This window comes from Muscardinus avellanarius (genome assembly GCF_963383645.1).
Source record: "Muscardinus avellanarius genome assembly, chromosome: 7".
NCBI lineage: Eukaryota > Metazoa > Chordata > Mammalia > Rodentia > Gliridae > Muscardinus > Muscardinus avellanarius.
In genome coordinates this window covers 89,338,621-89,351,181 of record NC_137793.1, presented here as the reverse complement: position 1 = coordinate 89,351,181, position 12,561 = coordinate 89,338,621, and the positions used below count along the sequence as shown (strand labels likewise).

Genomic DNA, 12,561 nt, shown 5'->3' with positions numbered 1-12,561 from the left:
CGTTATAACAGTTTCCTAAGTGGTCTCCAGTTTCTACTTTGTTCCCCTTCACAGCAGCCAGATTGAATTTCTTAAAATGCTCCTAAATTTTAAATCATGTACATGGCTCAAAACTCTACACCTTCTTATCTCCCTTAGAGTATAAAGCAGCTTCCTCATGATGACTGACGTGACCCATGCTCCAGCCATTCTGGCCCCTTGCCATTCCACAACAGGCTGGCCACTCGGCCCTGGCCATGGGGCCTCTTCACCTCTGTTCCTCCACCTGGAGTGCTTAGAATGAGTCGCTGCTCATTCTGCTCTAGCACTGATATACCTCCTTCAGGTCTTTGCGCAAATGTCACCTCTAGGCAGTCTTCCATAACCAAGCCAGACCCAGCACTCCCATAGCTGTATTTAAAAAAAAATAAGGCTTATCAGCTAGGCATGGTGGCGCAGGCCTGTGATCCCAGTACTTGAGAGGCTGAACTAAGAAGATGTTGGGTTCAAGATCAGCCTCAGCAATGTAGTAGGCTCTCAGCAACCTAGGGAGACCGTGTTTTGAAACTAAGGACTAAGGGTGTGGCTGGTTGGTAAAACACCCCTGGGATCAATCCCTATACCAAAAATCAAAGCAAAAAACTAAAGCAAAACAAAAATAGGGCTGGGTTATAGTTCAGAGGTAGAATGCCCGTGGGCTCAATCACCATCTGCCATGCTGGAGATCCTGCTTAGTTTGTCTGTGTCTGTCTCTCCCCACTGGAGTTTACTTGCATGAAAGCAGGAACTTTGCTCACACTAACATCTCTTGCATCTAGGACAATCTGTTCTATAAGACCCACATTCAAAAAACATTTGCTGGATAAGTAGATGAAGAAATGGAGACGTGAATAATGCCGTGAATGGGCTGCAGAGCAGCATGAGAAGGTGGAATGTGAAGAAGGTGGTTTATACACTGACACTGTTGCCCAGGAACAGTGCAGGAGAGAAGGCTGGGAGGTACCGTGCGCGTGCACCCAGGGATGTGAAGGATTAAAGGATTCAGATGAGCAAGACCATAGTTGTTTAAACAAGATGAATTTAAAATGTGTCAGAGGAACTAAGGTTAGACATAAGAATTTTCAACTATGGGCTAAGGGACTACAGAGTCCCTTGTATAGAAGCCAGGTAAGTCCCCGAGATGCCGGTTGCCGGGTGCGCTTTTGAGGCAGGGGCAGGGTGGGGAGGGCGGTGGGGAGGGCGTGGCGCAGGCTCACTGAGGTTCTGCAGCACCCGGTCACGCTCCAGCTGCGTGTCCCGGATCTTATTCTGCAGCAGAATCAGCTTCTCTTCGTACTGGTGCTTGAGCGTCTGCAGCCGCCGCTGGCTGTTCTCCAGCTCATCGATCAGCTTCTGCTTGATCTCGATCTCGCAAGTCAGGTCGGCCAGGTCCGCCTGGAAGTTCACCTCTGCAGAGTGGAGCAGAGCCAGGCTCAGCCCCGCTCCGGGATGCAGGGCGGGGGAGAGCACTCACCCATTCAGGGAGGGGCTTTCTCTGGTCAGCTGTGACCAGTCAGTGACCAGAGACAGAGGGCAGAGTGATGTCAGATGGGGAAATGCAATTAAAGAGTGGCCTCAGAAATGCAGGGCCCGCTAGGAGCTGGGAGGGAGATCTAGACCGCCTTCGCACTCCTGCGGGGCCCAGAGGCCAATGTCCACCTGTCACAATGACATGGGACGCGCTTGGGTAGAGGAAGGTGAGATGACCAACAGCACTTTAAGGGGCTACAGGTCAGAGATGACAACAGGTCCGAGCTGAAGGGACAGGTGTTCCTACTTAAGAGAACTGGGCTTGGGCACTAGCTGGGCTTATGCCCAATGCTCTGTTCTACATGGACTAAACTTGGAAGAGTTGTGGACCTCTTTGAGCATGCTCAGTGGGCCTTGGACAAGCATTAGCTCTGAGAATCAGGCAGGCCTGACCCCACCACCCCAGGGGCACCAGAACTTCCTGCAGGACTTGCACAGACTGGCAGCCCCGCAGGCGTCCCACCCCCCAGCCCAGGCCCCCGCACCCTTCTCCTCGGGGTCTGAGTCGGAGTCCACCAGGCTCTCCTCACTGCCCGAGTCCTCGTCTTCATCCTCATGCCCTTCCTCCTCCTCACAGCCACTCTCGTCTCGCTCTTCCTCCTCCTGGGCAGCAAGCACAATTAGGAGGGGAACCCAGAAGTAGAGGCCAGGCCAGACCACATTGTGCCAGGAGGGCTGGGGGCTGGCAACAACCTCCCTCTGGGAAGAGCACCCCTCTCCCAATACTCTGAGCACTGTCCCCTTACAGGAACCTCCAACCAGCATCTTGTGATGGGGATGAGGCTGGACCTGAGGGATGAAGATCACCATGGCAACCAGGTGGAGCTACTGGGAAGGGCAAGGGTCAAGGGGAGGCAGCCTAGTCTTTGCCCCACCCTGGGCAGGGACAGGGGTGAGGAGAGTGGGGTGGTCCTCACCTCCTCAGCCTCGTTCTCGTCCGTCTCCTCACTGTTTTCCTGTTGGAGCTTTGCCCTCTTTTTGAAGGCTTCCTTCTCTGGGCTGCTTTTGAAGTGAAGGGGAGGACGGATTAGGGGGACTAAGCTGGCTTGAGCGTGCAGTAGTGAGGGTGGCAGGGGTGGAATGAGAAACGCTCCTGCTCACGGGGCACGGGCACAGGGGATAGTGGCTATCTGCTTTTCTCTAGCTCCCACCAGGAATGATCCTTGGGGGGTGAGGAAGCATTGGAGAAGGTCAGGGAATTTCTGCCCAAAAGCAAATTTGTTCCATGAATTCCTAAGCAATAATGGGAGAGCCCCTCGGGATGGGTGAGCTGGCGTAGGGCAGTGCCTCTGTCTTCCTGGAGCGTGGGCAGGTCCCCCACGAGTGCCGCAGTGCTGTTGGTGAGGTGGTAGCAGTCTGCTCACCTTTTTCTCCGCTGCCTGACCTCCTTCTTCTTTAGTCGCTCCAGGTCCTGCTTGGCCCTACGGATCACCTCAGTGGCATCCTCCATGGAGCTGGCAGGGCTGCCCCCAAAAGCTGGGCCGGCCGGGGATGCTCCCAGCGAGTAGGGGCCCCGGGCCGAGGCCCGCGAGAGGCTGCGGCGGAGGGACTCGTTCATGGCCTCGCTCTCCAGGAGCTTGGTCCTGCATGGGAAGAACAGGCGAGGTGAGCTGGCACCGCCCTTGGCCTGGCTCCCTGTCTGCATGCACCTGCCGGGGCTCACTCACCGCAGCTCCTCGATCTCCCGGATGTAGTTCTGAATCAGAGCACCAATGGCCTCGTTGCCATCACCTGGTGGGGGAAGGAAGAAAAATCAACAGCAAGGCCTTCAAGTCTAAGACTGGTGGCCCTGTATCTGTGCCTCCAATGGGGTACCTCAAAGGATCCGTGTGTGTGTGTGTGTGTGTGTGTGTGTGTGTGTGTGTGTATGTAACCAGAGACTGAACTCAGGGGCATTCTGAGCTTGCCCCGAGCCCAATTTTATCTTTTTTATTTTGAAACATGGTTTCACAAAGTTGCTGAGAATCTCACTCCATTGTGGTTCAATCCCTAGTACCACACACACAGTACTGGGAGGCTGTCCTCAAATCTGCAATTCTCTTGTTTTAGCTTCCCAAATACTGGGATTACAAGCATGCATCACGACGTGCCCAGCTTACCAGCCTTTTCTAGAAAGGAATCTCTCTCATGAAATGCTTGCACATGTGCACAGATGTATACAAGTGCTGCCGGTAAAGGAGAAACTAGAAACCATGTAAATGTTTTGAATAGAACAATAGAATCAATAGAGGGCTGTTATAATAAATTATTCATCAACGCATGTGGAACACCATGAAGTATTAAAAAATTAAGTGGGTTTTAAAATGGAGTTTATTTATTTATCTGTATGTATGTGGTACTGGGGATTGAGCCCAGGGGCATTCTGCCCCTGAAATAGAATCCCAGCGTTATTTTATTTTTGTTTAGCTTGATCAGTGTCTCACTACTTGCTGAGGATATCCTCGAACCTGTGATCCTCCTGTCTCAGCCTCCCAAGTACTGGGAATATGGGAATGTGCCAAAATTGTTTGTAATATGGAGATTTATAAAACATGCTAAACAAAAAAGGGAAGTTGAAGAATAATTCATATGCTCTCAAATATAGAAAAAGTAGCACATGTTCACACATGCATATGAACATATACAAACACATATTCATACTTGAAACAGATATACTGAGAAAGGTGTGGAAAAATAGGCACTAAGCTGCGGGGGAGGGTTCCTCCTGAGAAGCAGAGAACGCAGGGTGGCGGGTTTGGTGAGGGGACTTTACTCTCTCGCTATCTGTGCTGAGGGATGTCCGCCATGTTTAACAAGAAGGATGTGCTTAAGTACTTCTTAGTCATACATACTGTCTTAAAGTCAGTTGGAAAAAGTGCATCAGCGAGTTGATCTGTGCACGGCCTGCCTGTCTGCGCCCGCCCAGCATCCTGGGCCAGGTGTGGGGACGGGACCCCAGCACGCTGGTGTCCAAGCTGGCCTGACACACCCCAACTCACCAGCCTTGGCCAGGAGCAGGTTGGCCTCCTGGCTCATAAGATGGGTGACTCGGCTGTTGATGGCGTCGATGGCCTCCTGCATGGCCTTCACCCGCAGCCGCAGCGCCCCGTTCTCCTTCTGCAGCATGGCGTTCTCCCGGTACAGGTCGCTGTAGCCCTCGGCGCCGTCCTCCCCAATCACCCGCTTGCCCTGGGAAGGAGAGGTAGGGAGCAGTCAGTGCCAAATCTCACTTTGGCCTTTTCTGGGACATGGTGGCAACTGTCTAGCTCCCCTGCCCCAGGTCTCCTAGTGCTCCCAAACCTTCTTAGCTCCCCTTGACGGCAAAAAAGTCCCAAGTCCATAACCAGCCATTTGAGGCCTCCCATGCCTCACCTCGACCTTCCTTTCTGCAACTCAACTCACTTTTCATGAATGCTAATCCAAGGGGCAAAGCCCTACCTGGGCCAGGCAAGCTGGCAGAAATGAGTGAATCAGCCCGGGTGTAAGATAACAGGGAGTGGTGGAGACTGGAGCTAACAAAGTCACAGACTCAACCCAGGAGAGGCAGCTGCTATGCCACTCCACCTACTTAGTGCCATCAGTTGGCAGAATTTCAATTTTTTCCAGAAAAGCTAAAATCACTTGACTTTCAGAAAGATTAACAATGAAGTGTTTGACAAATGTAAGCTAAATCCAAACCTATCTGAGGGCCAGATTCAGGCCACAGGCCAGTGGTTGGTAACTTCAGGCCTGGCTGCATAGAATTAAATGCTTTCCTCGAGCACTCACTTGTCTTATTTATAGATGGCTTATTCTCTACCTCAAATGTCTGCCCGCTTCCTTTTGCTGAGACTTCATTTGTTGTTCAAAATATCTATCAAAAACTGGGCGTGGTGCGCATGCTTGTAATCTCAGCATCTGGAGGCTGAGACAGGAGGATCGCGGTCTAGCCTGGGCGCCGCTCACCGCCTTGTACTCCATCAGCTCCATCTGCAGGCGCGCGATCTCAGCCCGCAGTGCGCTGATCTGCTGGCTGGTCTTGTCCTGGTTCACCACCACCTTGTTCTTGATGTTGCGGGCCCGATTGGCGTACTTGAGGGTGTTGAGCGTCTCCATGAAGTCCCGGTCTGAGGGGCTCACACAGGCGATCATGACGGTCTGGCTGGGGGTGAAATGAGGTTGGGTGAGGGTAAGGGACGCAGCCAGCCCCCAGCAGAGGCCCTGCTCCCACCCCATACCCCACTGCATTAATGCACTGGGAGGACAGAACCTGGGATGTGGGGGTCTGGACCACCTAGCCGGAGGGTAACTCAGCAAAAGTGGCTAACAAGGTGGTCACGCCTAGCTGCCAGAGACCTCTTCTTGTTGATAAAGATGTGTCAATAGCCCCTGCATTTTTCTAACAGTTCCCATCTATTGACTCATTTGGGTTGTATGACTTCTTTTAGGACTAGCTCTCCCTGTTGTACAGATAAGGAAACTGAGTCTGAACAGAACCGACTGAAGGTCATGGAGCACCTCGAGGTCCCCGCCTCCTATCCGCAGTCTAGGATGGGTCCGCCACTCCCCTAACCCTCATATCCGCATTCTCCAGGAACCTCCCTGCCTCCCCACTGTCTCTTCCCTGGATGGTGGTCATCAGATACCTGTTGCCCCCCAGGGAGTCCTGGAGGAGCCGAGTGAGCTTGGAGTCCCGGTAGGGCACGTGCACCACTTTCTTGCTCTGGTCCCCCAGCGCGCTGATCACGTTGCCCAAGGCCAGCTGCAGGAGACAGGGCCTGAGCTCCAGAGCCACCCCGGGAGGGAGGGGCGAGTGTGACATAATCCCCCAAGCCATCCATGCCTGCCTGTCTGGCCCGAGCATCTCAGGCTCCTGGGCAGGTTTATAGGTAGATGGGATAATTTGGTGGAACCTGGGAGTTGGGTGAGGGGTGAGACCAAAGACCTAATAAGAGAGACTATGGGCGCCCTGCCAAGCAGCCGGGAAGGGGCCCATGGAGGAGTGGGCAGCCGTGGAGTCAGTGTGTGGGGAGGGACTCAGCGGCTGGGGCTGGTGACCCTCCGCATCCTTACCAAGCCACAGTTGATGGAGATGCCCTCCTTGGCCCGCTCGCCGGTGGCCCCTGTCCGCTTCAGCCGCTCTGAGCCCGCCAAGTCCACAAAGTGAAACTTGGCGGTGAGCGTCTCATATTCATTCGCTGGAGCTGCACCTTCTGGAAGCCCCGTCACCGCCTCGTTCACCTGCATGCAGCACAAGTCAGCCTCCGAGTCACCCCCAGCAGCTCCGGTCTCCTGGTCTCCTGGTCTCCAGCCCCACCCCCAGGCAGGAGGGTCAGCGTGGGCGTGGAGCACCTCGCCCCTTGCACATATGGAGAATGGCAGCTGACAGTGAGCACAGGGCGGGCACATGCCTGACTCTCACTCCATCCTCCCAAGGATGCAGAGCTATCATTACCCCATGGTACAGACGGGGTAGCTGAGGCTCAAGCAAAAAAGAACATGCCTGTGACTCGGGCAAATCTTAGATACTGGGCTGGGAAGGAGGGCATGTGATTCCAGATAAAGAAAACAGAGCAAGTGGCAAACCCCAACTCTGGTTTGCTAGCTTGGACCCACGGCTGCCGTCCTGCTGTCCCCGGGGCGTCCCACAGCACGCTGCTCACCGGGTCGGGCTGGGCGCACACGCGCATCTGGCACAGGTGGATGGTGAAGATGGCGTGGGAGCGGGAGCTCTGTACATTCATCTGGGTGCTGGCCGTGGTGCGTGACAGGGCGCCCTGCTTCAGGCACTGGATCAGCTGCAGGGAGACGCAGAAGTGAGCGCCAGGGAGGTCGTGCGGCTGGCCTCTGGCCTTTCAGAATGGCCCGTGGATGCTCACCTCCTCCTGGGAGTTGATGAGGCGAGAAGTGACCCCCGTGGTATAGATGCCGCCGTTGGCGTCCTCGTGGATCTTGATGTTGGACCTGCGGTGGCGGGCGTCAGGGTCACGGGTGCTGTCGAACAGGTCAAGGATCTCCTCGTTGTAGAGCTGTGTCAGGGGGCGGGGAGCAATGGCTGGGTTCTCGCGGCTCAGCACAGGAGCCCATAGGGTTTTCTCATGTCTATAAACCATCTTCATTTTGTAGAAGTGGACACTGAGGCTCTGGAGGTTAACTTGCCTAACTCTGGTCCCCTCTGAGTTCTGGAATCTGACATTTTCCTCCTGGGCAGGAGAAGCTGGGCCCTGGGTGGAACTATCCTGAGACTGTACACTGTCCCTCCTCACGCTGGAACCAGTACCCAGCAGCTACTCTCACGGGAGGCTGAAGATCTAAGGGGGACACAGGGATGTGAGTCCTAGAGGGAGGAGATAAGGAAGACACGACCATGACTTGGGCAGATCTTAGATTCTGGGCTGAGAAGGAGGGGTGTGGTTCCAGATGAAGGAAGGCAGAGCTCAGTGGCCAGGAAGCTATGTCCTGACCCTGACAGCCCCTGGGGCTCGATGTAATGACAATCCAGGGCTGGTGGAGGGAGGTTCCCTGCTCTGTGCACAAGAGGAAGGTAGGCAGAAAGAAAGGGCCATGGTGGCCCAGACTCCCGAGGAGACCAGGAATGGCCACCCCATTTCAGATGGTCAGTGCCAAGGAGATTCTTGTGACTGGGATCTTGGGCAGGGAAAGTTGCATCAGCTGAAGGGCTGGGAAGTCAACAGGCCGGGAGCTGAAATTGTGAGTGAAAAAGAAATGGGCAGAACTGGGTAGCAGCCAAGAGAGCACTGAGGGGCAAGGGGGAAGGGAGGGGCTGCAGCCCTTGGGCACCCGAGGCTTTGATTAAAAGAACAGAAATGTCCCACAGGAAGAAGAGGAAACGGAAGGAAGAGATGTTTGACATGGGTACCACAGTGTCTGTCTGCACTGGGACAGACATATTACATCATTTAACCCCTGGTGGTTCCCCCATTGGCATAGATTTTCTAGGAGCTGCCTTCTTTTTTTTTGGGGGGGGGCTCCATGGCAGAATGAAGAAGGGACAAAAACAAAGAAATGTGAAGGAAAAGCTCACAGGGATACATGAGCAGCAGGACACACATACACATGCTCACAAAGGCGTTTATCTAAGTCCAGAAGGCCAAAGAAAAACTCCCAAGCCTAAAGTATAGGGTCCTTTAAAAGAGCAGGAGGCCGGCAGCCCCTGAGTGCCCAAGGGTGGACAAGGATGGTGTGATGAACTGGAGTGGGGTGTGACAAACATGGAGAGGGCTGAGGCCACTCCCTCCCCTCCAAGGCCAACCAGGGTATAGTCAGCATTCAGGTTGGGGGTGAGAGCCCAGAATGGCTCAAAATCCAGCAAACACTCCAAGGCTGGGCTCTTGGGTGGAGGGTTGGGATGCTGAGAACTGCATGTCCTAAAGGAAAAGCCTGGTCAGGCTTGTGAGAAATGTTGAGGTCCACCTGTCTTCCTAGACATCCCTGTGAGAGGCCCCTTCATAGGAAGGAGCGCCTACCTCTGTGGTTACTGAGCTGGGACTTCTCGCAGCCCAAAGGTCAAGAAGCCCAGATCCCCTCTATTACCCCCCAAAAGCTCTTGGCAGACACAGCTCCAGGCTGGCCCCCTCCCAGAGACAGGCAGGGCCAGAGGAGGGCCCCTTCTGAAAGATCTTTCTCTTCTGAGATCCAAGAAGACTCAGGCCAGGAAACATCCCAGCTGGAAAGAGACAGGCCCAGACACCTGGGAGAGAGGTGGGGCCTGGTGAAGGCCAGCAGGAAGGGAGAGGACCAGAATTCTCACCATGTGCCAAGCACGTACTTCCAGGTCTCCTCACCAACCCCTAGGGACGCAGACGCCCCCCCACCCCGTTTTGCAGATGAGGTCCCAAGTGTGAAATCACAGGCTCATGGCCATATGGCTCTTAAGTGTCAGGGCTGCAGTCAGTTAGGGTTTGAGGGGATCTCAAAGGTCATCGACTCCAGCCCATCTGATGCAAGAAAACATCCCACCACGTGGTCCTCCAGGCCTTGCTTGGATCCCCCAGCAGTGGGGAATTTATCATCTGCAGATGCCCTGTGACTCCTGAGTCTCATTCCAGGGCACTGGACGAGAGCCCAGCTCCCACGGTCTCATGGTCCACCATGTCTCCCTCCTGCCAGCCCTTTGACGCCACAGTACCTCCAGGAACTGAGCGCTGACTTTGAACTCAGGCCCAGCCACACCCTGCTCCTGGGCCCGCCGCTTGCGCTCTGCGATGCCCCCGAAGAGGTGCGCGATGGCCCTCGGGATGATGCCCTGCTCCTCCTCTGAAGTCACCGTGTCGAAACCCGTGCCCATAGTGTACGTTTTCCCGGCCCCCGTCTGGATTGGCAAAGACAGAAGGGAGATGGTTACCAGCACCCTCTGGAGGCAGCAGTATGTCCTGCACCTGGGCTGAGTCCCCTCGCCCTTCTCCCAGTCCCATGGAAGTCTTTGGTGACAGCCCTCCTGCTATCCAGCACCCTTGGTTAACAGACAGAACCTCACAGCTGTGTCTCAGTTGTTCTAAAGATGGGGCTACCTCCCCCATCAGATGAGGGGAGACGACAGCTGGGGTGGCCATTGGTGGGGCGGAGGTGACTTACCTGCCCGTAGGCCAGCACAGTGGCATTGTAGCCCTCGAAGCAGCCTTCGATGAGCTTGCTCACACAGGTTGAATAAATCTGTTCCTGCCAAGTGTCCAGGTCAAAGACAAAGTCATAGGTAAAGGCCTTGTCTTTCCCCAGCAGGACCTGGGGCTCCCCCGGGGTGACGGAGGTACAGATGTGGCAGCCCTCAATCTTCTCCTTCGACAGCTGGGGTCGGATCCTGCCCAGGATGGAAGAGCCCAGGGTCAGGCCCTCCTCCCTCACCACCAGCCAAGCTCCCACTTCTCAAGACACAGGAGAGGAAGGGAGGCCAGGCACCCCCAAGGGACAGTTTGGGTAATGCAGCAATGATAATGGCCAAGAAACACAGCAGTTACAAACATTTATTGAGTGTATACCGAATCTGTATCTAAAGGAGTTGATAAAAAATTAAATCATGTAATGCCAGGTGCGGTGACAGATGCTTGTAATCCCAGCACTTGGGAGGCTGAGACAGGAGAATCGTGGTTCGAGGACAGCCTCAGCTACTTAGCGAGGCCCTTTGCAACTCAGTGAGACCCTGTTTCAAAGTAAAGAATAAAAAAGTAGGGCTGGGGTTGTAGCTCGAAGGTAAAATGCCCCTGAGTTCCATCCCCAGCACTGCAAAAATAAATAAATAAATAAATAAATTAATTAATTAAATTAAATAATGTATTCTTCACTATAAACCTCTCAGGTATTCACCTGTTGCCTGATTTTACAGATGAAGAAACTGAGGCTGAGCAAGTTCAAAGCACTTGTCCCAGGTTGTAGAACAGAAAGCAAGGAGCCCCAGGTCTGGTGGCATGAAAGCACATGCTGCTGGCCAGACAGGGTACCCTGGAGACCAGCTCCCTTCTGAGCAAGGATAGAGACAGTGCCCACTTCTGGGAAGAGGGAGAAGGCCAGGCAGCTCCCCGGGGCTCTGGGTCACATTCCCCAAGTCAGGGCCGAGTTCTGGAGGCAGCCAAGACCTGTGGGGCTGCAAGCGTCCTCCGCCCAGCAGCCCCTGATGGGTGGGTACCAGCTCTGGATCCTTCCAGGGCCTGAGAGGCCAGACCAAGCACAACCTGGAGTTCTGTGCCAAGTCAAATGTTTCCTGCCAAGGGCAGGGACCTCTCTAGAAGGGATACCAGGCCAGCCACAGGGTGGGCCCGCACCCCAGATCCTGACAGGCTCTCCCATACAGAAGAAGAAAGGGCACCAGGATGGAATGGGAAGCCAGCCATGGGCAGAACTATCTCCATCCAGCTTTCCCTTCCTCCCTCTTCTAAGCAGCCATCACCATGACGAGGTCCCCATGGCAACCAAGCATGAGTCAGTGAGCATGCGTGTCCAGGGATTGGCAGAAGGCACCCCCCCAAACACCCTAAAGTAAAGGGGGGTCAGGCTCTGATGCCCATGGGCTCACACAGGCCAGCTTCGTCGACCAGGCACTCACAATGGGCTACTTGTCAGGCTCCCTCTCCCTAAGCCAACATTTACCAAGAGAAGAAAAGAATGAGAGGGGCCAGGCCAGCACCCACCCAGGACGCAGAGGCGCCGAGCCGCAGAGCCCAGGCCCTCCAAGCCGCCATCCTGTCCCTGGCCTGGGCTGCCCAGCTCCCTTGGCCCACTCAGCTGCAGGACCCCTAAGCCTGTTACCTGCACTCTGCCGTGAGTCTGGGCTTTCTTCAGAAGTGCTTTTTCCAAGGCGTGAGCATGTCTACAGGGTAAGTGGCTCTCTCCCAAAGGGAATGGAAGCCCAAGGGGGTTACTACTTTATAGCTGTACTGGGCCAAGCTGAATGAAAACCCCTCTTCTCAGCCTCCAGGCTGAATTGGTTTCTTTGTTTTTGTTTTTGTGGTACTAGGGATGGAACTAAGAAAATTCTACCTCATATGTATGTATATATATGTATATATGTATACCCCCAGACACATATATATTTTTTTATATTTAGTTATCTATTTACATATTTATATTTTATTATATATTTTATATATTTTTTAAAATTTGGAAACAGGGTCTTATCAAGTTGCTGAGAGCCTCACTAAGTTGCTTCAAACATGTGATCCTCCTAACTCAGCCTCTCAAGTACTGGAATTACAGGTGTGTGCCACCACTCCCAGCTCCGAATTAATTTCTGACTGGGGTAGGTGAAGCTGCTTCTCACTGGACCTGCAGACCAGAAACTTGACCCCCTAACCCCACCGAGTCTCAGGGCCAGCAACCCCTACCTTCACATTAATGAAGACAGCATCTACACACAGACACGCAGCCTCTCACGACAACCCCAGAAGGTCACTACTAGTACCCCATGTAGAGATGAGGAAACTGGGATGGTGTCATCCAGAGTCAGAGTCAGTAAGCAGCCAGTGGAGCCCAGGCACTGGCCCTGCATGCAGTGACCCCTCCATTGTCTTCCCAGAACTCAGGGCCAAGGAAAAGCCTCGCATA

The 12,561-nt window shown here is 54.1% G+C and overlaps 1 protein-coding gene across 3 annotated transcripts in view; it reads right to left on the bottom strand.

Annotated features, from left to right (window-relative positions):
- The window catches only part of KIF21B (kinesin family member 21B), a gene marked incomplete at both ends in the record, with an annotated part of 48,492 nt that overhangs the window by 22,854 nt on the left and 13,077 nt on the right, over positions 1–12,561 (bottom strand). For all 3 annotated transcript variants that reach the window (XM_080699603.1, XM_080699602.1, XM_080699604.1), the window contains 13 exons: positions 1,236–1,427; positions 2,034–2,151; positions 2,466–2,547; positions 2,913–3,131; positions 3,216–3,279; positions 4,527–4,716; positions 5,473–5,668; positions 6,153–6,268; positions 6,580–6,747; positions 7,170–7,304; positions 7,386–7,535; positions 9,656–9,838; positions 10,102–10,324. In XM_080699603.1, coding sequence (XP_080555729.1) covers positions 1,236–1,427; positions 2,034–2,151; positions 2,466–2,547; positions 2,913–3,131; positions 3,216–3,279; positions 4,527–4,716; positions 5,473–5,668; positions 6,153–6,268; positions 6,580–6,747; positions 7,170–7,304; positions 7,386–7,535; positions 9,656–9,838; positions 10,102–10,324 — 2,036 coding nt within the window. The remainder of the gene's footprint in view (positions 1–1,235; positions 1,428–2,033; positions 2,152–2,465; positions 2,548–2,912; positions 3,132–3,215; positions 3,280–4,526; positions 4,717–5,472; positions 5,669–6,152; positions 6,269–6,579; positions 6,748–7,169; positions 7,305–7,385; positions 7,536–9,655; positions 9,839–10,101; positions 10,325–12,561) is intronic.